The sequence below is a fragment of the Nyctibius grandis genome, chromosome 5, assembly GCF_013368605.1.
Source record: "Nyctibius grandis isolate bNycGra1 chromosome 5, bNycGra1.pri, whole genome shotgun sequence".
NCBI classification, from domain to species: domain Eukaryota; kingdom Metazoa; phylum Chordata; class Aves; order Nyctibiiformes; family Nyctibiidae; genus Nyctibius; species Nyctibius grandis.
The window spans coordinates 34239517-34267398 of record NC_090662.1 but is presented as its reverse complement, the minus strand read 5'-3'; the positions used below and the strand labels follow the sequence as shown (position 1 = coordinate 34267398).

Below are 27882 nucleotides of genomic sequence, written 5' to 3'. Positions count from 1 at the left end.
TCCTCCTTCCTTGTCTGACTCTATTATGGAAAAACAAAACCGGAAGAATTAAGCATCTCCCAGTTGTGCTTTCCAATAGAAAATTAAAGTATTGCAAACAGATTACTGGGCCACAGGAGGCACATTGTGGGATATATGATGACAGCAGGGCTTTGAACTTCAAATGTAGCTCTTTTTCTTTGAAATCCTGCCATGGGTGTAGCTCGCTCAGCACTGCCCTGAAGCTGAAACAGATGCTTTAGTTTCCTTTTACAGTGATTTACTAATGATTCAGTTGGAAGAAGAGGGGCTCAATTCTATAATTCAGTAACAAGTGAACAAAAAGGCATACTGTACTTGGTAGTTTCCAGATCAGTTTTTGATAACTCAGAACAATACAAAATCACAAGAATCTTAAGAACTGCACTTTCTATGATCGTGATGCTTCTCTTTCTTAGATGCCCTGACAGACTCAGTGTACTGGAGCATCCGATCAGCTGGTACTTAAATATTTAAGGTGGATAAAACTTCAGCTTTTCTCAGCAGTGAAAGTGACCTTTAACACAATGCTGAGCTGCCCAGTTATTTATTTCCTGTGTTCTGTTCTTTTTTATTTTTTCCTACTGAGGTTGAGTGGGTAATTTAATTAAAGTCTCTTCTTTTTTACTGAGTTCCCTTCAATAAGACTCTGTGTACTGATTCCTCAAGGCCAGCCAGCCAATATCTGCTGCCCTTGTATTTGGGGAATTTGGTGGCATCCTGCAGCTGCTTCTGAAAACTCCCTGTTTCTTCATGTTTTACTGTTATCCTACAAGAATGCAGAACACATCATTGCTCTTCTGGAAAATGTACTCGTCTGTCATTTGAACAGCATGTCCTACAGCTTTGACAAGGAAGCAGTGTGAGGCAAAGGTGAATCTCATAGTCAGGTGAAAAAATTTTTACCAGTTAGGAGGCCTGAAAAGTTAAACTATAAGGACAGCAGGATAAAAGTCTCCTCAAAACAAACAAAAAAAAGTTAATGGTAACTATATAGAAAATAGTAAGGCAGATGACACCACCGAAAACCCAGAAAGGAAAGAGCAGGACAGGTACCAAACTTTGATTATAAGGCATGCATATGATACATTTATGTACAGTATATACAATACAAAATCACATTGATATTTTCCTGTAATACCATTGTTTGATGAGGTGGTTAATGTCACCTTACATAACTTATTTAACCAAGGGAAAATTCTCATTTTAAACCTCAGGCTAGAGATCTCAACTTACATTTAATTAGGAATCCTGAAACAGGTTCTTTGCTAAGAATTTCTGTCTGTTTCAACATATACCCTTACTTTTCCCCCCAAAGCTGCATACTTTTCCCTCCAGTTGAGTTTAATCTCTCTTGTATCCCAAATATTTTAAGTATCTCTAATGAGGGTTCTCGTTTACCTGTTGCTATTTCCTAGATTCTCACTGCAGAGAATCCTCCTCCATGTCTTAAAACTCCGTGACATTTACTTCATCAACAGACTTAAACATCTCCTGAAACTCCTGAAAGTTACTTTCAATAGGTCAGCACAGACCAATATTTTAGAGCACATTATCTCTCACCAGTCAACAGGGTAGATTGTCTGGTTTTATAAGATCGTTTTGTGAAAGAGGAAGGACAAAGGTAGAAGAACCAAGTGTGATTTTACGTTACAGGCTATGCCGAGTGCAAACCCAACTGACAACACACTGCAGTGTCCTCCAGCAAGTTCTCCCCAAGTAAAGTCGTGCTATATATAGCAGCTATCTTGTGTCCATCTTACAGCGCTGCCAGTCATAACACTGCAACAATTAAGGGACTCAATCACCAATTCAGGGCTGCTTTTCTTACCCATGCACACAGAAACAGCTGTTTCACTGCCTTAGGGGTTCCTTTTCTTTGACACCTACTTGGCACAAGCTGTTTTCCAGGCGGTTGCTGACGCATTCAGTCAGTTTTGCTGCTGCTGCTGCTTTTTAGTGCTGAAGCCTGGAAGGCTCAAACATGCTCAAAGCTGCAAATCCTGCAAAAGTGCTCTGTACATCCACAAATGTGAGGACTTGACTTTTTATATCACCTTTACGATTCCTAGACAAAATTAGTGTTGCAGAACACCATACAAAACAACCAGGAGTACGGTCACAAATTTTAGTGTTCTCAAGCACATTAGAGGCACATTTCACTGTTCCACTTTCATGAACCACAGTATTTTTATCACCTCATTTATAATTTAGTATTTACCTGTCAGGCAAAACTACTCAAGTACACGCTCTTCATATATATTTGAAAGAAACACCCTGATGTTCTTCATATTCTCTTACTCATCCTCTCATAAGGTAATTAAGAATCTTACTTGCTATGGGAACGCCATTTGCTAACCAGCTTATATTAGGCTTTGGGTTGCCATTAGCTCTGCAGATCAATGTCCCATCTTCTCCAGGAGACAAGACCAAGTTCCTGGGCGCTGTTATCCAGTATGGGGCAGCTGGGGTTAGGAAGAGAAACACAGCAATTGTTTTCCAATATTATGTACAGAAAATCATAAGGCACAGTAACCAGAACATAATACAAACAAGGTATGTAGAGATACAGACTTACACTCACACTGTTAATTTTTATATATATATATATATATATATACACACACACATATATATATATAATGTGATACTCAATGATTAACTGGTAGATTATATTTGGGCTAAACTGAGCTATTGGCTACCAGCTGCATTAAAATTCTGAGATAAGCAACAAGAGGTTCTTTGTTTCATTTAGGGTTGCCTGCTTTGAATCTAATTTGTCTTTCCTAAAGAAAGCAAAATTTATCTGAGTACGGCATCTGCAGAGACTAGAGTGGTCTTTTGATTCATTTCATAGATATTCATGCTCACAGTAGCCAGGCTGTTAGAAATTAATTTAGGTTTGGTTACATAAAAAGATTGCATGTCTAGGGTGAAATTTAGAAACAGCAAAATCCTTGGTCTCGCTGAATTCAACGGGTGATTGCAGAGGGCCAGATGTTTACCTGAGACAGCTGAAAACATACAAGAGATCAAAATAGATGGAATATTGTCCTTACCAAAAGATAGGCATCTATGTCTCCATCTCTTTTACAATAAATAACCACAAATAGCATATATTATCACATCTTGCAATTAAATTTCAGATTTTGGATTGATAGACAGATGCAAACAGAAAATTAAACTTCTGCTCTTAAAAAGAAGGTTGAATGTGATCATAAAATGATGCTAGTCTACAATAAAATAAATGGCTATTTAGCATGCGAAGTAAGCACTGCAGTTGATCATTTCAATGACTAATTAGCTGTCATTCCAGTTTTTTTGTTTCATGGTATTCAAAACATACTTACAATTCCTATTTGGACAAACATACTGTAAGTGTTTTTAGAACTAGTAAGACATCATCTCGGGCAAAAAACATGAAGAAGATAGAAAACCAGAAATGTCAATTAAGAGAGAAAAAGGAAGAAGAATATAAGACCATAAAACAAATAGTAAAATAGAGAAGAGAAAGAATCTGGGCTGTAGGAATGGAGAGCAGAAAAGATGGAGAAAATAAGGAGATGAAGAAGATGGGAAGGAAGATACAAAAACAAGGGCAAGAAGCAGTCTAATGACAGCTAATCAAACGATCTAGAATAAATATAGCACTCATACAAGCTAAGAAATTATTTTACTACTGTTACAGCATAGTCTTAATTTAGCCTGTTGTTTTACAAAATAACACTAAAAAAAAAGAAAAAGAGATCAGAGATAGTAAAGTCCTTCCAGTGGTAGAATTCTGTCAGTTTAATGATCATTTCCTCAGAGTTTTTGAGTCTTTTTACCATTATCATTCATCCTTTCAGCTATATTTTATCCTAGAAAGCTTACTTCAATCTTGCATTCTGGACACTGACCATATTACATTAAGGATTATTTCAGTATTACCTTTCACAGTTACCGAAATGACATGATGAGCAGAACCTAATATATTTCTTGCTATACATTTGTAGTTCCCAGAGTCAGCTTCAGAAACATCTATAATCTTGAGAGTTTTCTTAAAGTTTTCAAAAAACGTTCTGTTGTCTGGCAGTTCCCCACCCTCTTTAATCCAGTGGATTGCTGGTGTGGGTCTGGAGAAGCAAAAGCACAGATCAAATTTAGGGACTGGAGAAAAGGAAGACGAGAGTTCAATACATTAATTTTTTGAACCTATATTTTACAAATACTTCTTTTAAGAGTCTTTACCCAGATATTGGGGCACATCCAGCAAATGTGCAAAATATGCCAGCATTTGTTTCTAGGAAATGACAAGCCTCACTAACGCTGTCAATGGCCATCTGTTTGTAGGCTTAATAATTATAGAATACATTTGTCTGCTGATTAATCTAAAAATCCTGATGGCTAATAAATGAATACAAGTGTATTTCAAATCTTATTGCACTTATACTATTAAATTGATGCTCATGGTGCTTTAAAAGGTAGCTTCTAGATAACAAGTTTATAATTGTCCTTCATGTGAGCAATATCCTAACGCCTCATGAACATCATAAATTTTACAGCAGAGCTGTAAGAAGACAGAAATATTTTCTATGAGAAATCAAGAATAAAATGTTAGTGCTGAGTCAAGTACAGCTACTTGTCACTGCACCTTGTCTAAATGTTGGCTATGCCCCATGTTCTCCACTGAAGTTGAAAGTTGTCCAAACATGGAGATATACTTTTAAAATTACAAGAAATTACAAGGTGTTGCTTCCTGAGTAGAATGTCCTCTCTCAAATTGTAATGATTCAAGGCAAATATTCCCTTAGCAGTCTAATATCACATATTTTATAACAGCAACACCTAGCAAAGTTGACTTTTAATTATCAGTATCAGTAGTTACCAGTATCAGTAATTAGGAAGAGTTGTTTTTAACAAAATCTGAATCTGGTCCTTTGTGGACAACTATGTAAGCTTCCCTCATTGAATTATTTTTTTTTTTTAAATTGCACGATAGCTAAAGACACAAAGCCATATAATGTATAATATTCTATTTTTTCCCATTTTTATCCAGCCATTTTACTTCGATCACTGAATACTTTTATTGTAGGGTTGTCAAAAAGCATGTAACTACATTGCAGATGAAGATTACCCGAGCTGATGCTACTCCCACTCATAGGTGTGGTTTTGCTAGTGGTGCTGATGCAGACACCTGAGAAGACCACAGCTGAGACAGAAACACTGCACTGATGCTTGTACCAAGCTGTGTCAAGCTCTACATAAGCATGCCCTGTGGAGCTTATGTAAGTGAACACATGTGCATGATGAGCTGCTGCATCATTTGCAATTATTGGCTTTCCTCATGGCTACCTCAGAGCACTCTGCATTATATGCTTTTGTGCACTGTAAACATGTTTACAGTTCCTGAAATAGGTACTAAAGATTTTCCACTTCTGCACTAACCAATCTACTCTCAGATTTCTTCCTGAGAATGAAACTGATTTAAGATCAAACTAATTCATGAAGTTAAATTGCTCTTTAGTCATTTTCTACTTGCACAATAACCAGCAGAAGCAAACTTGCATTACATTGAAGACACAAGTACTAATTAAACTCAATTACAAGGAGAAATTGGACATAAGAAGCTGAAGCTGTGTTCTAACAACTCCCACCTAGCTGATCTACTAAGTAATTATCAGCGTATGTAAGCAGCTTCTTCAGATTAGACCAGCAGATTCTTATCTATTTTTATATTATCTGAGAGCTTCATGATTGTAAATTTAGGAAAAAAAAACAGAGGTTTGATTCCTGAGTGCAACTCTGCAGATGTGTGTCCGAGTTTACACTATGGAATTTCTTGCTTGTGTCCTTTAAAAAACCAATGGCACAACCTGAATCCTGTGCATAGGAATTGGGGATAGGAGAAGGCAGAGGCAATATTTATGTTCATAGTCAGTTTTAAAATCTGCTGATACCCAAGTAAATGGTGGACTTCCTTAAAAGACCTCTTTCCATTTTACATTTCTGTTTCTTTGAAATACCTAAGCTTACACAGTGGTAACATTTTAAGCATCTCTGAAATGTTTCCCTCTCTTTCTGTACTTTTATTTAGAAAAACACTGTCTAAAAAGTAACTCACAATCCTGCTGCAATGCACTCCAACAAAAGCACACTTCCTCTGAGTTCCACTTTAGTACTTGTGCTACCTGTTGGTGTTAGAAGAACTGGCTGCCTCTCTGTAACTGGCTTTGCTGGAACAAGAAAAAATGAAATAATTAATTTCTATTTTTTTTTAAATACTGATCAAATGCATACATCCATTCTCACATTTCAGACAGAGATTTTGCTCCACAATGGCCATTTAATTAAAATAATTGTGTTACACAACTACACAGCTCAACAAATTAGGTTTTTGACAGACATAACATATCTCAACCTGTTAAATGCTGTAATTTTGAACACACACACGAAAAATATTATGACTGAAGACAGGAGCAATTAATACATAGTTTTTACATAGGCAACTATGCAGCCTGATGGATGTATGCTGAGCCTTAATCCTGAGCAGCCCCTATTCACTTCAGCAGAACTACTTTGGACAGTAAGAGGTCACTAATGTGAGTCATAGTGCATGACTGAAAATTACCAAAAATTTCTGGCTTTCCATCAAAACACAAATAAAGCAAAGTTATTGTATTCAGAAATATAAACCAAGAGGATAAAAGGTACACTCCAGTTTGCAATATGCTTTGTTCAATATTTTCTAGACAACATGAGGCGTCTTTTCAGAAGTTAAGCCTTCTATTCTCCTCTTACTATATATTTAACTTTAACTCAAGCTGTTCCCCAGTCTGGTAATAAAGAAACATTGACTAGCCCGCAAGAAATAACCACAGTAAACAGACAGCTATAAATACAAGAGCCATTTCTGACATTATATTCTGTTGGCTTTTGAAGTATTATGGTATTTCATGTGCCTTCATGGAAGTCAGAATAAGAGTGCTTTCTGTAATAATAGAGTGCTTTCTGTAAATACTCTAATGTTCTTTTATAGCAATTTTAAAATCTAGAACCAAATTGCTCTACAGTGCAGTAACAGTCTGAATCATAGAGTTGTTTGGGTTGGAAGGGACCTTTAAAGGCCATCTAGACCAACCCCCCTGCAGTGAGCAAGGACATCTTCAACTAAATCAGGTTGCTCAGAGCTCCATCCAGCCTGAATGTGAATGTTTCCAGGGATGGGGCATCTACCACCTCTCTGGGCAGCCTGTTCCAGTGTTTCACCACTCTCATTGTAAAAAATTTCTTCCTTTTATCTAGTCTAAATTATTGTATTTTTTAAAAATGTGAGCAGAAACATAACAAACTCTTGTTTATTAGGGTACAGGATTTACTGATAGATTAACATAAATAGAACACAATTTTAATACAGCGTATGCTGTGAATTCCTTAAAAACTAGTACATGACCAACTTAAAAGTTAGAAAAAAAGGGCCATCTAGAGTCAGGAACGCAGTTGATAGTCACAGGCAATAACTACTCTACCCAGTTTCGGCACTGCTAAGGACTGCTGACTCATTTTGCAAGACTGAAAATTCAGAAGAATTACCTTTGGTATTTCTGAGTTGGGAGCCAACCGAATGGTGTTTTCCTCACTAACTGTAGCTAATACATCATTCTGTGTTCAGATACATATTTCTTGTTTGTTCCTGAATGGCATCTTATTTTTATGCAGAGAATTAAAATATTCTGTGCTCCTGTTTTATTTTAGATTCCCTTAAGTTATGGTTTAATAGGTACAAAGCCTCATTTGACAAGGAAAAAGACAAAAAAAATAAATATAATGTATTTTCTATCTATCTCACACAATATCAAGTGGAGAATCGAGAACCTCAAGTGTTACGGTATCAGTGTTGCTCCAAAGTCAGGATCGCTAAACACACATATACCTGTCTGGGACGATTTAACTCACAATATACAAAAGACCACTCAACATAGATTTATGTCAAGATCAGCTTAAACACCAGACAAACAAAACTATTCTTTTCCCTACAGTTATTAATACAGATAGTATTAAAGTGTTTAGATTTTAATTAATTCCAGTTTTACACTTATGAAATATGTTAAAAATGAATGGTACATTGATGAAACTATTAAATGCAAAGTGCATCTGTTAAGTGCTTAATTGTTGCTACTTATTATGCAGCATGTGATATTGAATAGTCCTAGTGATAATGAACATACCAAACTACTAGTTAAATTGGAGCAAAAATATAAACAAGCAACACAGCATAGAAGAAATCAAATACACAATTCGTAAAATCTGCTCCAGTGTGAAAGGGCTCATTTATTATAAGAGTTTGTATTTTTTATGAGCCATATGTTACAATAACATTGAAACCTTAAATATCTGAAAGGATCACACTGTGCAGTCCCTTTCTAAAGCATGTATTATCACCAGCACTAATAGCACCTTTATTAGAAACTGAAAAGGGAGCAAAAGGTTAAGTAGCCACGGAGGTGAAGTTAGTTAACTAAATGCTACCGTGAAACAGGGAGTATCAGTGGGGACCAGTATAACTCACCACCATAAATATCAGTGTCACTCAAATTAGCAGCTATAGTGTCATTCAATGAATCCACTGAAATAAACAGAATATCGTGAAGAATGCATACGAGAGGGATAAATCAAAGTACTGGGAATCAAAAGGTGATGATGTGGCCACGGTGAGTTAATCAAATGATTGATTGTTTCAATAGTTACAGTAATCATAATAACTTGATATTCTTGGACATGAAAAACATTTGAAAACTATTTCTTTTTACACTGTATTTTTTCAATATTTCAAATCTTACAAAACATTTTTTCAAAAGACAAAGCCTGATAAACTGAAAAAATGACAGCTTTTAAAATGAATTATATGTCAGATCATGTTTTAAGTTTATACAGTAATGTAATTTCTTATTCAGAATTAAAATTACAAAATTTCCTAGCGTAACATTACTTAACTTTTGCAAATAACTTGAGAATTCTGGTTAAATACTATGTAAGTGTGTAATTAGGTAATGCAATACCTACTTGAAAAGACTTTTACAGAAATAGGTTGTTTCTGCTGTATAGTTTGCGTATGATTAAATCTTGCATAGCAGATATAGTCCTCCCGGGTGTCTTCTGGTTGTACATTTGAAAAATAAAGGTCTCCATTTAGACCTTGGGAAACTCTTTCACTTTGAGGCAGCCTTTGGAAAGCTAAGGGAAAACAAGAACATATTTATCTCAATTATAATACACACTCCATTGTTATGATCTGCAGACTCCACATTTATTCCATTTACACTATTTGTAGGTTTGTAAATATGTAGACCTTCCTAAGTTTCCTCTCGAGCTCCCTTGTCTTCCCATTCTTCCCCAGTGTATTAATTTACAACTAAACATTAAGATCTCCAGCTGTTTTTTTGGCTTCATGCTTTTGGGCTGAATGTCTGCTTGTTTCTTCGTTTCTACAGAAATGGAAATTCTTTGAATTTTAACTTAGAGGGAAATTCACCATCTGTGGTCTTGGTAAGCAATGATCAACTAGGTAGAAAAACTGCAAAAAGTAAACTAATCCTGTATAAAAACCAAACTCACCATTATCCATCCAAAATATTATAGGTGGTGGTAAGCCAACAGGAGGTCTGCAGTGTAGTACTAGTGAATCACCTTCTCGAACCTGATTTGGTTCTAGTCTTTCTTTTGTCCACAAAGGGGATCCTATGGAAAGTAATTTTAACACATATTCAAACTATGGATTGACAAAAATTCCAAAATTTAAGGAAGAGGCGCACATAATATTCCAGAAAAACAGAATCACAGAATGTTAGGGATTGGAAGGGACCTCGAAAGATCATCTAGTCCAATCCCCCTGCCGGAGCACGATTACCTAGATCATATCACACAGGAACACGTCCAAGCAGGTTTTGAATGTCTCCAGAGAAGGAGACTCCACAACCTCTCTGGGCAGCCTGTTCCAGTGTTCGGTCACCCTCACCATAAAGAAGTTTTTCCTCATATTTCTGTGGAACCTCCTGTGTTCCAGCTTGCACCCATTGCCCCTTGTCCTGTCAGGGGATGTCACTGAGAAGAGCCTGGCTCCATCCTCATGACACTTGCCCTTTACATATTTATAAACATTAATGAGGTCACCCCTCAGTCTCCTCTTCTCCAAGCTAAAGAGACCCAGCTCCCTCAGCCTTTCCTCATAAGGGAGATGTTCCACTCCCTTAATCATCTTCGTGGCTCTGCGCTGGACTCCCTCTAGCAGTTCCCTGTCCTTCTTGAACTGAGGGGCCCAGAACTGGACACAATATTCCAGATGTGGCCTCACCAGGGCAGAGTAGAGGGGGAGGAGAACCTCTCTTGACCTGCTAACCACACCCCTTCTAATCCACCCCAGGATGCCATTGCCGTTCTTGGCCACAAGGGCACACTGCTGGCTCATGGTCATCCTGCTGTCCACTAGGACCCCCAGGTCCCTTTCCCCTACGCTGCTCTCCAACAGGTCTGTCCCCAACTTGTACTCATACATGGGGTTGTTCTTGCCCAGATGCAGGACTCTACACTTGCCCTTGTTATATTTCATTAAGTTTCTCCCCGCCCAACTCTCCAGCCTGCCTAGGTCCCTCTGAATGGCTGCGCAGCCTTCCGGCGCGTCAGCCACGCCTCCCAGTTTTGTGTCATCAGCAAACTTGCTGACAGTGCACTCTATTCCCTCATCCAAGTCATTAATGAATATATTGAATAGAACTGGTCCCAGTACCGACCCTTGAGGGACTCCGCTAGACACAGACCTCCAACTGGACTCTGTCCCATTGACCACCACTCTCTGGCTTCTTTCCTTCAGCCAGTTTACAATCCACCTCACTACCCGATCATCCAGACCACACTTCCTCAGTTTAGCTGTGAGGATGCTGTGGGAGACCGTGTCAAACGCTTTACTGAAATCGAGATAGACCACATCCACAGCTTTACCATCATCTATCCACCGGGTTATGTCCTCCACATGCATCAGAATGTTAAGTCCTATAATGTTTACGAAAGATTTAATTTTTGTTCTTTTTTATGTTTTCTTGGAAGAAAACATAATAAGCTGTAGAAAAGAAAAAGCTGTAGAAACAGTCCACCATTAATCCAATTTTTTTAGCTTTATCTTCTTTTTGGTCCCAATCTGTTCTTATTAAAGCTATTATAAAAACTATGAAATACATGCATCAGAAATAGAATAAAAATTGTCCTCATCAATGATATGCATTAAGGATGTAAACATTTTATTCTAATTGTAGCGTCATATATACAACCCAATTTTAAACATCACAGGTCATCTAGATGTACCAAAAAAAATTCAGGAAAGCATTTTGGTTATTAAATCTTCTAAGGAATATTGGAGAGAACATGCAACACATCATTAAATCTGAATATCAGAAACTATACAACATCTTTTAACATGATCACTCTGATGATTAAATTTTTAAGACAGGAAAAAGTGAAATATTCATAAGAAAATAAGCAAACCAAAGTGTTTCACATTTTATGAACATTAAGAGCTTCACTTACTAGAAGGCCTTATAACGATATTGTTGGAAATGGCTGCTCCTCGTTCATTCCTTGCTGTACACTGGTATACTCCTTCATATGCTTCTGCCTTCCCACCATTCATAATATTTATGACAAGAGTCCCTGAATTTGGTTTCATTGTTACCTGTGCATCTTTATCTATATCAAAATGAGTTCCATTGCGTGTCCAGGAGAAGCTAAAATCATAAAAACAAAAAGAAAAGTTTCTTCTTCAGTTGCCTTTTGTAGATTGTATAGAGAGAAAAAAAAAGAAAAAGTATTTTTCAATAACACATGGTATTTTTCCTTTAGCAGATAAGTAAGACTTGTTCTCAAACTAAACTAATAAAGTAATAGAGTACTTTTTAATATAAGAAATCTGGCAATACTTTAAGATAAAAGGCTTGTCTGAACTTGTTAACAGGAGCTATTTCAAAGTAAATATTTTAAAAAAATTACATTAAAATATTCTGAAGTTAATCGTATATGGAAAAGAACTGATTTTCTTTCTACCAAAGATGATATAGTAACATCTGCAAGAACTGATATTGCTAAAGCTGCATTAGCATTTCCATTATAAAACCTATTGTTGAAAGGGTTTATAAACCTGCCTTTAGAAACTTGCTCTGGGCTGAAATGTGTCATCTCAGGTCCCAGCAGGAGACCATTTCTTTTAATTGCTTTGGCCATTTTAAAGTTATGCAAGTGAATTAAAGACTGTGTGGTGAGTTTGATATCTTTTCACTGCTCTAATGCAAACAACCATGATTCTTTAAATGAAATTTTGTAGTCTGATAGCCCATTATTAATCTAGTAAATTTATACTGGTGTTACTCAAAGCAAGAGATATTTTGAAAAGTAGCCACTAAAAATGAAGACTATTAGAACTCATAAAATAAAATGTAAAAAAGCAGAGATTCACAGCATGCAACTTATACTACCATAAACACCAATTTCTTATTTATGCTTTGTTAATGGCCACAAGTATAGCTACAGAGAGCTAGACCAACGCCTGTGAAGTGCTGAGCGCTCACAGGTTCAAATGTTGTAAACACCAGTTTTCTTACTTGTTATATTTCAGCTTGAGAATCTTAAACACAAACACTATATATGCTTACTGGTTAGAATGCTTCCTAAAAGTATAAACATATGCGGTACTAGAAAAGCTCAAATTTTAAGTGCTTTAAACGGTGCTCTGACCTTCTGCAGTTGGAGGGCAAGACTGGACACGCTACTTGCACTCTGTGGTGGGGGAGAGCAGAACTGGACTTGACCAGCAGCACTGCACCACACTGCAGTGTTTTTGGGAGGACTAGTGTGCATAGTGAACCTGTTTCTTACGACCTTGTGGGTGAAGCTGCAGAACGCGGGGTTTCTGTAATCCTCTGGCACCAATAACACTGAAGGATACAGGGAACTGTAATGTAGCTTCAAATGAGAGGTGGCAAATGTGGTACCAAATCCTGAATTTGAGGTACATGGAAGTCCAAATCTTTGCTGCTCAAGCTATAGGTAGCAGCACATCCATAAACCTTTATGCCAGCTGCTCTCACCAATATTAAGTTCACAATTCACATTCCAGGCTGATAAAGTTCATCTTCAACTTCAGAGCTTTGAAGCAGCTCAAGTTGCAATATGCATTTGCAGGTCACCAAGACTGATGGACTAGATTAATTATTGAAATAAATTATTTGGATGTCATATCTTTAAAAATGAGCAAAACTAAACAGAAGCTTATAAAACTCATTAGAAAATTCTGCACTTAAATCCTGTCACTTCCTCTGTAGCAGGGGAACAAAGTGAGATGCAGGTTTGATGGGAAAGACGAGGCTGTACAGCAGAGAGCCCTGGCACATCACTCAGATATGTCAGTCTCACGGACAGTGCTCTTAGCCTCTCAGGTAAATCCAACTCAAAAAAGGCGTTCAAGAGAAACGTCTGCAGTTGTTCCAAAGTCCACAATAGTCATCTGATCCTCCAAGTCAACACCCAGACTCTTGAGAATGGCATTGTGTCTGATAAATTAAAATGCTGGTAAACGCAGCAGCTTTATGACACTCCCACCGTTAACAGAACACTACAAAGGGCGATAGTATCACAGGTCATCTCCATCTTCTCCATTCTGCTGCCCAGCATGATAATAATCATGATCCCAAGGCAACCAGAAGGATAATGCAGAAAAAAACCTGGTTATTCAGAAGTAGCACATTTAATGAGCTCTGTGTATGTCTGAATGAGCAATTATAGACTGACCTTGCTAGTAAGCTGTAGCACAAGACTACTGAGAACAGAGATGCACGTTTCTCTTTATAGTCTCTGAAATCAGAAGCAGTTATTAGCAATGCCAGAATGCATCATGGCTACTGCTACTTCCAGTGCAGGTACTCAGTATCTTGAAATGAGCAGTTCTCAAGTATTTCAAGATACTGAAACAGGGACTTAAAACGGAAGATGATCAGGAATCTGATCTATACACAGGGTTGCAATTTCTGTCAAAACCAAAACTTAAGGCTATTAAATACACTTGGTAAATCAAGATCATTAAAGCTGATACACATTACATAACTTCCGACAAAATGCTTATGTATTTCAAGATGAGCCTCATAAAATGGAATGATTTACAAAATATTAAATTTTAATTTATTAGTGTTACTCTGAATTTATTCAATGACCACTCTTCTGAGACACAATGCCTAAATCTGGAATGTGATCCAGTTCATAGTATGGCATGCCTGTTAGTGCTTTGCATGGGCATTTATTTATCTGCTCCTGTAATAATTGAGTATTATTTTATTGTTAGAGGTTTGAGGAGAAAAAAAAAATACTACAGTTACTTGATGACTATAGAAAAGTTTAAATGTCAAGGATGAGAAGAGGCAAATTTATTCCACTATCTGGTAGCCGTTTAAATTGCAAAGGTAGGAGTGCGCGCATGTTCCTGCATGTGCAACCGCACACATATGCATATACTTGTTAGTTTACAAAAGTTACATTATTTTCTCCTAGTTTTCCTATGCTATTAGGCCAACAAAAGCAAAATAAAATGCTACTAACCTAGGAGGTGGCTTTCCTTTTGCTTCACACTGTATTACAATATTCTCTCGAGGGTCAATAATGTAATCTTTTGGAGATTGCTGAGTTATCGTAGGAGGTTGCGACACTTCATTATGCAATATAAGAAACAGAGAGGAATTTAACAATGTTTTCCAAGCATCAGCAAGACAGTTTTGTAAGCAGAGAAAGCAGAATTGGAATTACCAACTAAATCATCGACAGAAGAGTGGGATTAAAGTATCCTTTGTATTAGGAGGCTGAAGCCCTCTACTCTTGTAAATCGGTGTGGCTATACTAACTTCCAACTGAGCTAGGCCGATTTACAGCAGATGAAGACCTTGGCCAAAAAGTTTAATGGATATAATCTCTATAAATCAGATTTCAACAGATTTTCACAAAAACAATGGACACTTGAATTCTAATTCCAACATATCCTGAATGAAGAGTTGTGAGACATATACCCACACAAAATGTTTCTTACCATACAGAAGGAAAAAAAAAATACAGCATTTTGTATTTCTAAACATTTTACGTATTTCCAAATTCTCTATGGGTTTAAACTTTTCACACATTTATTGTGCTCAACATATTGAATTAATCTACAAAGCATGCTTTCACGCGCTACTTTTCAGGAGTAAAAATGTGTTACAAGTAAAAGACACTGTAAAAATTGACAAAAATAGTAACTAGTTTCTAAATAGAGTAAACATGTAGGAAAAATCTAGTACTTATTCTCCTTAAAAAAAACAACAAAAATATAGTCAATCTTGTGAATTGTCCCGGGAGAAACAAACATTTAACATTTATGATTTATCAAGTGCTCTAGAATGAGTAGCACAAAACAGAATTTAGACACCTGACAAAGCAGTTCGTGCCTACCTATTTAAAATATTTTAGAATCTGTTACCATTATCTACGCCCATTTTTGCATTGAAAAAATCCTGTTTATGGTACACTTTAGCAAAATATTTCAATCATTAGAGTTGGTTGTGTTCTCACGCCTCACTCTAGCCAGTTAAAATTGTAAAACTGGGATTTTTATTTTAAGTCTTCCCTACCATTAAGTACTCTGTTGCACAGAAAGAGGTAGCCACCTGCCTCTGCCCTACCCACAAGAAATAGCCAGGAAAAAAAAATCAATCATAGAATCATGATGACATATAGCAGCTAAGCAGAACAGAACGGGCCATGCCAAAGCTGGGTTTTGCCCCTCTTCCTCACTGCAGAGAGGAGAGTGCTTAAAAGACAAAGGTGACATTTTTACATGATCATGACTTTTTTTAGAGAGGCACTTTGAAGACACTTTTCCCTCTCCTCAGGCAGTTTTCCCTCAAGATGCTTACTTGGGAAAAGCAAGCACGCTCTGAAAAGCGACATGACATGAACACTGCCTAACATACAGGACATGCCATCTGACACACATCAAAGACCTGAAGTCTCCACTCCTGTGCTATGCACTGCACTTAAAACTTATTAAATTAACTATGACACTAAAGCTGAGTTAGGAGATCCCACAAAAGATTGGGTCTACTTAAATAACTGTATCCCCTGTTTTTTAAAGATATAAAAGTATTTCCAACTTGGACATGTAAAATTGTATATAAGCACATATATTCCAATGAATTAAATTTTATCAAATATATTTACTCCTGAAAGTAGTAGTAAAACATTGCTCATGCTGATATTGAGTAAGGATTTTAATGTTCAGATAGCACACAATCAAAAAATCACACAATTAATTTGTTCAAAAATCATAACACTGATGTACGTACAGTAGTATTTTCTGAACACTGCATGCACAAAACATCTAGCTACAGCAAACCAAATTATCAACAAAATGTCAGAATCCCACACTTTTGGACTGCAAATTCAATTCCCAGCACAATCAGTATTAATTTTCAGCAGCACACAGCCTAGTTTTTGTGGACAGGAACTTACATTCTTCTAGAAGTTTTGCTTTTATTCCCCCATCAGAATCAGCAGTTGAATGGACAAATGGAGATTAAAGAGAAACATTTGTTAGTTAAAAGAAAATTAGCATTTTTGAGAGGGAAGATAAGTATCCCTGACAAGTACATTGGTCACCATTAAAAAGCAAACATTTAAAACACTTAGCACTGTAACCCATGCAGCAATGCCTGGAATTCCAGCCATGATTTCCACTATGTCAGATATTACTAGATTTATCTCAAAGTTCATGGTACAAGAAACTTTTCTGAATTGTTGACTTTTTAAGGGCAACCATGGTATGTGATTTTGGCCTTGCAAGGACACAAAACACTCATACTGAGGAGACAGTAAATCAGAATTAATGGAGTGCATTGTCCTCATGCTGCAGTCAAAATCAATCCACTCATATGATCATATGGAAGAACAAAGACAACGCTCCAGGCTAAAATTACTCTTGTAAAGACGAAAGCACCTAATTCTACTCAACAGACATGCAATCCCTTTTGGTTTGAAAAATAACAAAATAAAAAAAAATCATCTTAGTTGTCACATCTTTATTGCTTGTTTCAAATACTTTGTATACATGTCTGCGCATCAGTAATGTTTTAGAGCAAGTCAAGCTGGTTTTGGTCAGCTACATTGTCAGTCATCCCTTACCTATTTTGAGATACTGATGAGCATAGGAACTGTTAACCTGGGTGAAACCTGAAGGTTCAACTAATTAAGTATGTTCTCACTACCAGGTCTTTGTGGTGGGTATGTATGGAATACCCACAGAAAATATAAGTCCTTCCCTTGCGGTGCTCTCCCAGAGCCCATTCTAACCATTATTTATGAAAACAAGAACATCATTATAGATGTAATTTTGGTTAATATGATTTTTAGCTAAAAATGCAACTATGTGACTTTATCAGACCTAACAAAGTTATTAAACATTATATAGTAGGGAACAAGTTAATTGAGAGTTAACATGATACATCTAAAAGGGCTACTCATTTTTGTCTATTGATGCATTTCTGATTAATTCAACTGGAAGTGTTGCTCTATAAAAAAGATATTAGAGTGGTGCACAATTTACATTAGTTTCTAAACTACAGGATGGGTTTAAAACACTATTTCTAGCCTGCCAAAATATCTAGGGAGAAAAATTAAGTTTAGAAAATAAGACATTCATTATCAAACTTCTAAAGCCCTCTTCAAGCCACAGTTCATTGCTCTAAAGGCATTCACAGCACAAGAAGTCTGATGTGATTCAGATACATTGATCTTGTTACAGAAATACAGGTCATTCCCTTGAGAGGCTTGTAAATATGCAGGGAGAAAAAAACATCCAAGCAGTTGCAATTTATGTCAATGATTACTAAAGAAAAACTCATTTATGGAAGGTAGGAAGGTATCAAAAACATGGGTGTAGAGAAAGCCATGCAGATTAGAATCACAGGCAAATTTACTCATGTATTAATCCATCAATTTAACACTAACCCTAAGGTTCTCTTCTCTGGTAATTAGTTTAACAAATGAATAGTCACTGTGAGGTGCAACATGGTTCACTGAATTCTGAAAATGTGATCATGCTTATCTTAAGAAGAAAATAACAACCTGAACCATGAATAAATTCATAAAATCAGCTATTAGGGCTACAAAACGCAGCGGCTACCATTGCTTCCTTTTCAGCACTGAGTGCTACCTTCAAGGTTCCCCACTAACACAGCCTTGTATTAGACAAGAATTTCAGATCTTGGGATTTCCACTCTTCTGGATGTTTCCTCACTGGTTAATACCAGAGTTTCCTACTCAGCACACATGCTTTTAACTTAAAGTTAGGTTCTTAACTGTTTTCAGGCACTCCTTTAGAAATCTAAGAGCCTAACTTACTTTTCTGGATCAAAAAGTAAGAGGCTCCCACTGTCTGAATTTTAGGTATTTGAATCTTTTACTAGATCTCATATCAGCTCCTGGAAACCTCTTATATGAAGATAAGGGTAATTGTTTACAGCAACTAGGAATTGCTCTGGGGTTTTCAGCAAATTGTCAATATGACCTTAATTTCACAAATAATTAGCATTTAACTGGGCTTCTTTGCCCTTACTCATTTTCATCAAATAAAGTGTTCAATAAAGGCACACAAAAGTATGAGTATTCATGAGAATCTATGTTAACCCTTCTCAAGTGAACAATGTAAGTCATTTTAATCTGCAGTTTTTGAAAATCTTCAGTAAATTAGTGTAAATATTAATAATTACAATGTCTTGACTGAGTGAGCAAACACACTCCATGTTTAGCTCCATGTTGGAGTTATCTCCATCTTCCTATACAGAAATTATTTAACTAATCTTCCATTATTCTGCACTTATTTAGCAGGTTAATACTTACAGTCAAGAGGTACATCCCATGCAGAAATCATTTGGCACAGAAAGAGGACCAAGGAAGCTTTGCTTGCAGATATGCTCTTGTTTTTCATCATGATTTTAGGCTGTATTGAGTAAATCACACTGAAGAATGAAGTTCAACTTCATCAGACTAGGTAGCTTGGAATAGTTATGTAAATATAGACAAGAAACCTGGTAATAAAAATAAGAGAATAACAATATGCAGATACTATGGAGAATTGACATCTTAATAATATTATGAAATACCAACAGTCTACATGTTATATATATCCAGGGATAATAGTTATACCATGTGCTCTAATGAAATGCAAGCAGAGATCCAGAAGTTCTTAGGACACACAGATCATAACGCTTTCCTAAGCAAGCTAGTGAACAACTCCAAAATCCTTGTTGAATGGAAATACAAATGCCTCTCCTAAGAAGAATAAAGCATGAGTCCAGCTAGTTAAAAAACAGTATATACTCAAGATAATAGTCCTCTGAAGTAGATTTATGAGATAAAAGCTCTGAATGCCCCCCTAGTGTCTCTTTCAAACACCCTGCACCATTCTTGGAAAGACTTATTTTAGGCATCTACCCCAATGAACACATGTCTGGCCACAAGTTTGCTAAGTAAACTGTGGGATCATCCTGCAGCTTTGAGTTAGGTATCTTAGCTTCTCTCCACTTTGGAACTCTTTCTAACAGACACCTGTAGACTGAATACAGAAGACATCATGGATTGCCACGCTGAGGTGCTAGCTTACGTACTATATAGGGACCTTGGCTCCTATTCCCGTATTTCTGATTCCACCTAAAATACATAACATCGAAATACTTTGTCATTTCTAGCCTGAACACCCAAAATCTAATTAGCTGGCAGCACACTATCAAACTCTCTTCTCCTCCTTTCTGTGTGAAGAGGTGGCAGAAATGAAACCCAAGGGAAATCTGTTCTTTGATATGTGCTAGTTTTTCCCCCTCAGCCAAGCATGAGAGATCATATTAACCATGGCAGAATGATTCTGGCTCCCTCCTTACTTTTACTGCATTCAGGACCAAGCTCTAGCTTACAAGAATGTTGAAGGAATAAAAATTAGCTGCCTGCAAGCCTCATCATCACCGGTGACCTACAAAGAGCTATAATACAGCCTTAGAAATCCAAATTGTGCATTCTTGGTAAACGGACATCAGCTGAGAAAGTACTTCCCAGATGCCAGACTGATCAGAAAGTTCACAGTGATCAGCATTCATTTACCTTGAAGTGAGCACTTCCTCAGCTATGAGTACAGATGTGAAACTCAACGCCATCAAGTCCATGAGGAGTTGAAGTTGCAAAGAAGTAGCTGCCTTACAAATGTTAAACAGAGAGATATTTGTGCTTCCTGAAGTTACTTAAACCAGTCTATGCTAAGAACTTCCCTCAATCTTCAGGTTACAGAAGAAATGATGTCTCTTAATCACTGCTGTAAATTGTCTTTCTCTTTGAATAGTCTTCTGAGCAAAGACTGGAATTGGAAACCAGAACTGAGGTGTAGAGCTCAACCTCTCATCCTAACATAGCACATCAAACTCTGATTCTTACTGTCACTATCTACAACACAAACGTTTGTTTCAAAATCAAAACATCCCAGCAGGTTAAACTTCTAGAGACGTATTGCTCCTTGGAGCTCTTGGGAACTGCTGACTGGGGCACCACATAAGAGGGCAAATTGCTTATTGGCATTCAAAACTACCTACGATACTGCACATCATAACGAAACAACTAAGCATTTGTCATGGAAGACTAGAAAGATTACAAAACTCATCAGAAGAGAGAACACTTGAGTTCTAGCTTTTGCATAATTATTTATACAAACTGGAACTGCAAAAGCAGACAAGGTGGCAAGGCTAACTCCAAAACCACACCAGAAAGGGGTTAAGGCATACAGGGAAGCATGACAAGTACTCAGCCTTTTCCAGAAAAATAAACTGAACTTTCCTACATTTCAAATGAGCACCCTAAAGTGCTGGGGATTTAGCTCGGAAGGGGAGAAGTGTTTCTTCCATCCGACTTTTGGCACACATAGTTTCCTATGCTCCCTCTGCCATGAGTAAGGGGGAAGGAGAAAGGCTTCTCTTCAGAGTGCCTGAGAGCACTCCAGCGTGTTTCCTGAGATTAAGTGCTCTCCAGAAGAGCTGATTTTGTTCCATCAACTACAGCTGCCTGCTCTTCTCCAGTTAAACTAGGTCCTCACACTCTGTTCTCCTCATCTTTCTGTCTTCTCATTACAGCATCAATGCAATTAACAAGGTGCCCTCACTGTACAATGTGTTTGACTCAGGATTTACAGGACACTCTTTGAAGTATTCTACAAGTAAACCTTGACTTTTATTGTTTCTTCTCCAAGTAAAATTTCACTTTTCCTCACAAAACTCTTGAGAGCCTGACTATCCACTCTATTGTCTTGTTCTTTCACTGTGTAAAATGAGTATTGCAGTGATTTGAGAGTATTTTAAAATTAAATTGCATTCCCTTTGAACAAGTACAAATGAATACGCAAGCAGTGGTGAATCAGGCATGTGCAATTAAATTGATTGTGAAAGTAATACCCCTGAGAAAATGCCTCACATTGTCTACCTCTACTACTGCAACGTTCCAGTAGGATACCTCTACTGAGTCTACTGCTGGGATGTTTGGATATCATATGGGAATTCAACAAGCAGTGGGAATTATAAAGCTGAGCTTGCACAGTGGCTTTGTTATTCTTCAGAGAGGCAATGTGCCCAAATGTTTTGTGATAGGACATATTTAACTGAAAACTATTTCACGTTTGTCAGCACAACTGGGTGCTCTTGTTGAATACATTCAAGATTAAATCTGACATAATTTAGTATGAATACAACAGCTGCTGAGTAGAGCTAAACATTGCTTTGACATAATATTATCTGCTACAAAATAAGGCCAGGCCTCTAAGTGAAGATCAATGTAAAGGCTTCAATTTCAAAACCTGAAATATTTATACAGGAGATTGCCTTCTCCTTCAGAGCATTTATTTAAGATCTCTCATAACTCAGACATTTTGTCCTACCCTTTTCATAGGAATACACATATATTTTGACAGCTCATTCAGGAGTCTGCTCACTGATCTGTACAAAATAAGATTCTCTATACCTGCATACCTTTTATGTACAGAACAAGATTATCACTTGTTTTATCTTCTGTGCTTCTTGCTGAGATGCTGACTGTGAGTAAAAACATGGACTAAAGGTTGAAGCTATAGTGTAGCAAACAGTAGTCAAAGTAAATATGAACGCATAAGCAAAGTATAATAATATTTTATCACGAAGTATAATATCAGATTTCAAAGGGAAGACTTCTATGTATGACAAAAGAACAAGGATCAAGTGAGAGACATTCACTCTTTTTTTTCACTTTTTTTTTTTTTAAAAAAGATATTGTTACTTTTTACAGATGAGCTACAGAAAGACACAACTGGAAGAATGAAAGCACCAGTGAGCCTGGGGTAGAATATCTGGCAGCAGCACAAAACACAGTTTGGTGCCAGTGATCTCTTCACTATGACTCACATGTCTGGACACTTTTGGCCACAAACAACAAAAACAGACACTTTGAAAACACTGAAGGAGCTAGGAAAAACAGCATGCATATGGAAGGTATCAGTCGGGAGGCAGAATCCAAGACTCCTTTTCATACTATAAATCAAACAGGACAGGGACATTCTCCTTGATTTTAAGAGCTTAAAAGCAAATGAATCATAGAATCATTTAGGTTGGAAAAGATCCTTAAGATCATCAAGTCCAACCGTTAAGCGAGCACTGCCAAGTCCACCATTAAACCATGTCTCTAAGCACCATGTTTACATGTCTTTCAAATACCTCCAGGGATGATGACTTCAATCACTTCCCTGGGCAGCCTGTTCCAATGCTTGACAACCATTTCGGTGAAGAAATTTTTCCTAATATCCAAGTTAAACCTTCCCTGGCACAACTTGAGGCCATTTCCTCTTGTTCTATCACTTGCTACTTGGGAGAAGAAACTGACACATCATGGCTTACATCCTTTCCCTCTGAAGGAAGCCTCCATACTACCCATGCACTGTGCCATTCCCTGAATCAGGTCCAGGCATCATCTGGGAGAATTATGGTAGGCTCAGGTCAAAATCTGCCAGGGACAGTGTTAACAACTGAATACTATATACGATTGCAGAACGCACACAGTATGGTGTATTTTACTATACTATACTAGTACTGAGTGTTACTAGTTCCTAATTGGGATATTAATTGAGACAGACACACTCTTAATGGACATTTCAAAGTTTAATCAATTAAGGCTCCAGCTGACAGAGGAAATGCACTTTTCCTCTAGCTATCATCAACATAAGCACACAGTATCTTTGATTTCCTTGTAACTGAGGCTGCAATATTTCTTTAACAAGATGTAAGAGGTGTAAGGGAGTGTATTTACTGAAATTTGGCCTAGTGCAAAGTTAAAGAATGCATTTTCTAAATGTAGTATTGTTCCACAGAGCTTTGATGCATCGATTATGCATTTCCACCCAATTACATTACTTTAAGACACAAAGGTCTGTATGAATGTGAACTGAAATCAGATCAACATTAGAAATGTGAAAGGGTTATAAAACTGCAAGAAAGAACAACTGGAATATTTCATGCACATTAGGGAAAAAAAAGTAATTCTCTTCTATATAGTCATGATTAACCTAATGGGGAATAAGTTAGACACTGCAAATGAGAAGGAAATTACTACTGAGCAAAAAACTTCCTCTGCTTCCTTTGTCTAATATCTGTATTTTTTTCTCACAGTGAAAGACAGATATAATTAGAATACAGGAAAAATAAACAGTTTTCCAGGAAATCTGTTTCAAAGCAACCTTATATAAAGCTCCACAGAAACATGAAAAGCAATTTCAAATGAGGTAAATATATTCAATGACTTGTATATTAAAAAGTGTTGATAATACATACATTTTATTTTATATTTTTAACAGACAAAAAGCACAAAGTGCTTGCTTTTGAGGACAACTGCAATACCCTTATCACTTAATGACAGATCTTTATAGGGCTTATGTATTTTATACAACTCTGCTAATTATGCAAGTATCAGTAAGATGATTTAAAATATTTTTTAACAACTAGTTTCAAATTTCACACTTATTTTTTAGCTTCTCTAGCATTTACAGTAATAGGTAACATTAAAAACTCTGACTGGAAACAATTATTTCATTTAAAATCTTTCAAGTAGAAACAGATAACAGTGCACTTAGTGTTATACTACCTAAGTGGCATGGACACAGTACTAATAGAAACAATAATGCTATTTAGATATTGCCTTTATTCTAGCTATTTTTATGGAGGTAACACGATTTAATAGACTAAACACTCACGTACGTGTCGACAGACCTGAGTCCTGTTCAAAATTCTGCTCTTAAAGAATTATGTAGTCGATTCAGCCCCCACTGGTTTGCTTTCCCCATCCATGTCTTACCTATTAGATGTAAATTGTCTAAGGTATGGTCTATTTAGAGGCAGGTGGTCTTAATCTACTTACCACAGGACACACTGCTCTGGGGTAGCTGAATACAGGTGTAGATAAAAAGAAATTATTTTAAAAACTTTCCAAAATACACCAAATTAGAATTATTTCTAATCCTTTAGAACTTCAGAAGACACGACACTGCTTTCCTCCAAATTATTCATTTGTCACAGTCTGCTATAGTTACATCATTTAAAGTCATCAGGGAATACTAAATTGTCTTCTCTGACCTCCTGTTTATGAAGCTTAAGCCCATTGTTTTGTTTTTGGCTACGTCGTATGTGTTATGGGGACACCCACATAAAGAAGACTGGATCAAGAATAAACTATGCAGACAGAACTCCAGAATTCAACAAAGAACTCCTCAGCACTAATTCAGATGCTGCAGGTACTTATCAGTGTTAGATGGCTATATGTACTTCAGCCATTTTTAAGCTTTTTTGACAAAGGCAGATGGCAAAGCTGTGTGCCGCACTCTAAACGTTCTTAGCAGTTCCACATACAGTGAAAAATCATCAGGCTGGTCATGGTTTTGGACCTCCCTACATACAGCATTACTCTTTTGGCTCCAACACTGTACTTCAGCATTCACACTGGTCTCCTTCTTTCTCACCACCCAGACACAATTTCCAGTCTCTCTACTCTCGTCCCCTTATTTTCCAAGTGTGGCCTGCTAGCTTCCTTCTTCCTAGATGGACTATTTGCATCTTTCCATATGAAAAAATAAAAATTTGGCTCACTGAGTCATCTCAATCCATCTTAACGATTGCCTTGTCATCAGGGTTATTGTTGTCCTGCCAATCTTCAGAGCACCTGTTAATTTCAAAGTGTAAAATTACAGCTGATAAAGTCAGCAAAGAAAATATCATTGGCCTTTATATTGCTCCTCATAAGAACACTATGGGAAAACCACTTAGTCCTTGAAGCTCCTTTACTGACAATCCTATATTAAGACCTGCTAGTTGGTTTGTTATTCATTCAAGTCTGGTCTGTTTCATTATATAGTTCAATTTATGTTTTTATTAATCGGTTTCACATGGCAATAAATCAAGTGCTTTTCAAAGTCTATCACATCGACAGCATCATCTTATCCAACTTGTAATTTTATCAAATATTAAAAGATTAAAATCAAATATTTGTCAACCATTTGTTTTACAAGCCCTACTTTCCATAAAACTATGTTGAGTAGAATTAATTTTACTCATGGCCTTTAATTCCCAATCAGCTGAATCCTCCATCAGCTTTTTCCATATGCTCACTGTGATTTATATCAGGCTATATTTACCCTGCTCAATCTGCTTGTCTACTCTGAATCTGTGCAGAACACCAGCTTTCTTCCAGTCTTAAGGAACGTATTAAAAATGAAAACCTGTGAACCAGAAATGTCTCCCGCCAGCTCCTCTAGAATGCACAGCTAGACTCATCACACCTAGACCTGCTGACTAACAATATGTATCTTCAACATGTATTATTTAATATATATTAATGGTTACTATGATTAAAAAAGCTCTCCATCCTAACATGATGCATCATACTTTTTCTTCAAATTCATTATTATTTGCAATAAAAAATCAACAGAGAGACAAGATAATGACTGTAAAGTAGCTCACAAAACAGTGCTAATCCTGTTTCTGTTCTTAAGACTTAGTCCTATAAAAATAAACCAAGTATTTGTCTGCTTGTCTCCTCTATGGCAATGGCCAACACATCTGCCATGAGAATAGAAGCTCTTTTACACAAGTATCAGTACTGACTGAGCATCTGCACAGCCCCAGCACAATGAGATCCAATTGCTTCTAGCATAACTTCAGTATCAACTACTGAACTAGCAAAGTAAAATAGTGTCATAATCCACCCATTTTGCATCGCTACTGAACTGCACTTGTACCAGGTTATCTGACACCCACCCAGCTAATGCAGTCTTGCATGAGGTTGACTGCTCTGGCCCAGCCAGGACTGAGCAGGGTCCTACAAGGGCATGAACGTTCAGGGTCTACCTAAGCACAGTCAAGACCAGATCAGTCCTTCAGCAGTGTTTTATTAGGACAGGTGTGGGTATAAATGAAGAGATGTCTGTGCAGGTAATTCTGTAAGACATCCTCCCTCCAGCAGCCACTCACCCATTGAATGGGGGACAGGAAGAAACCCCTGGGTTCCAGGTTAGCTTTGATCTTTTCCACATTTATAAGGCATAGGCAATCTGGAACTTGTCTTGTTTACTTGTTTCTCGTTTTTTGGGGGTTTTTTGTTTTGTTTTGTTTTGTTTTTTTAATTATCTTCTCTCCAAATATTTTCCCTTTTTCTTTTGGGAAAAGTGTTGTTCTTCCCTGAACACTATAAAATTTCATAGTTGCTAACTGTAGCTCATTGGTAAATCACTATGACCACTGGGGTACAGCTAAAAAAGCAAGGATATAGGTCCTTAAAAATTCCACTCAGCCAAGTCTTATTTCCACTGTCTGCTCTAGAAGTACAAGTGCCACATCCTACAAGCACCCAAAAATGCAGTGTAAAAAACCCAACTAAGCACAGAGTTTAAATGTCTAATTAAGGGCTGCAGGTAAGCCTATAAGCTCAGTCATGATCTACAGACTCAAATCTCTTGAGAACAGCTACTTAGAGTTGATTTTTAGAAGACTGGAGCAGAGATGATCTGTCCTTTCACAGTTGTCTTACATATTCCATGAGGACCTATATTGGATTTGGCCCTTCTGAGGGTTTAAACAGAGGAGCACTTACTTTCTAGATTCTGCTTACATTGAATTATAAACTGCTTTGACTGGGGCGATTACATACAAGGCAGAGCAAAGCTATGGACAGCCCTCAAACAGAGAAGTAAGCCTAGTAAGTTTGGCAAATTTAGATGCCTCCAGAGTCAAATCAGCAGTTGAACAGCATTTTTGGATTGCAAATTTAAACTCAGATGTCTCAGTCCTGCCTGAGTGCTTTCTAGTGTCCTAAATTCTTGACTGGATTCAGTCTTTTTCGCCTTTTTTACCTTCTCGCATACAACAGAAGATGGAACGGAGCATAAAAATAATGGGTTTGTGCCATTTATTTCAGTAGTCCTTTAGAGTCATTACAGCCTGAATAAATATGCTCCATCTCTTATGCATGTATGCATACTTTGCTGTCTTTCAAAGACTTGGTTGAAGTGCTTGAATTGAGTGATTGATTGATTGATTGATTGAGTGCAACTTTGCAAATCTGCTGAAGACTATGGATTTACACAGGAGGGAGTACAAACATAACTTGCATAGGTTTAGATAGATATAGTTTGGCTTGAAGCACATCACTAAATAAGGTGATCAAGAAGAGCACAGAATTCAACTTGATTATTGAATTTCTCAGTGAGTTAGAAATCATTCAGAGTAAATG

At 37.0% G+C, this 27882-nt stretch overlaps 1 protein-coding gene across 30 annotated transcripts in view; it reads right to left on the bottom strand.

The window, feature by feature from the left end:
- NRCAM (neuronal cell adhesion molecule) overlaps positions 1 to 11728 on the bottom strand; it is a 63786-nt gene extending 52058 nt beyond the window's left edge. For 15 of the 30 annotated variants that reach the window (XM_068402025.1, XM_068402035.1, XM_068402026.1 and 12 more), the window contains exons 1-7: positions 11575 to 11728; positions 9613 to 9735; positions 9061 to 9231; positions 8567 to 8623; positions 6122 to 6233; positions 3949 to 4133; positions 2352 to 2483 (exon numbers count right to left, since the gene is read on the bottom strand). In XM_068402025.1, the coding sequence (XP_068258126.1) occupies positions 2352 to 2483; positions 3949 to 4133; positions 6122 to 6233; positions 8567 to 8623; positions 9061 to 9231; positions 9613 to 9735; positions 11575 to 11713 (919 nt within the window). In that variant the 5' untranslated portion in view covers positions 11714 to 11728. The remainder of the gene's footprint in view (positions 1 to 2351; positions 2484 to 3948; positions 4134 to 6121; positions 6234 to 8566; positions 8624 to 9060; positions 9232 to 9612; positions 9736 to 11574) is intronic. The other 15 variants (XM_068402028.1, XM_068402042.1, XM_068402023.1 and 12 more) reach the window with 2 other exon arrangements.
- Positions 11729 to 27882: the final 16154 nt, after the last annotated feature.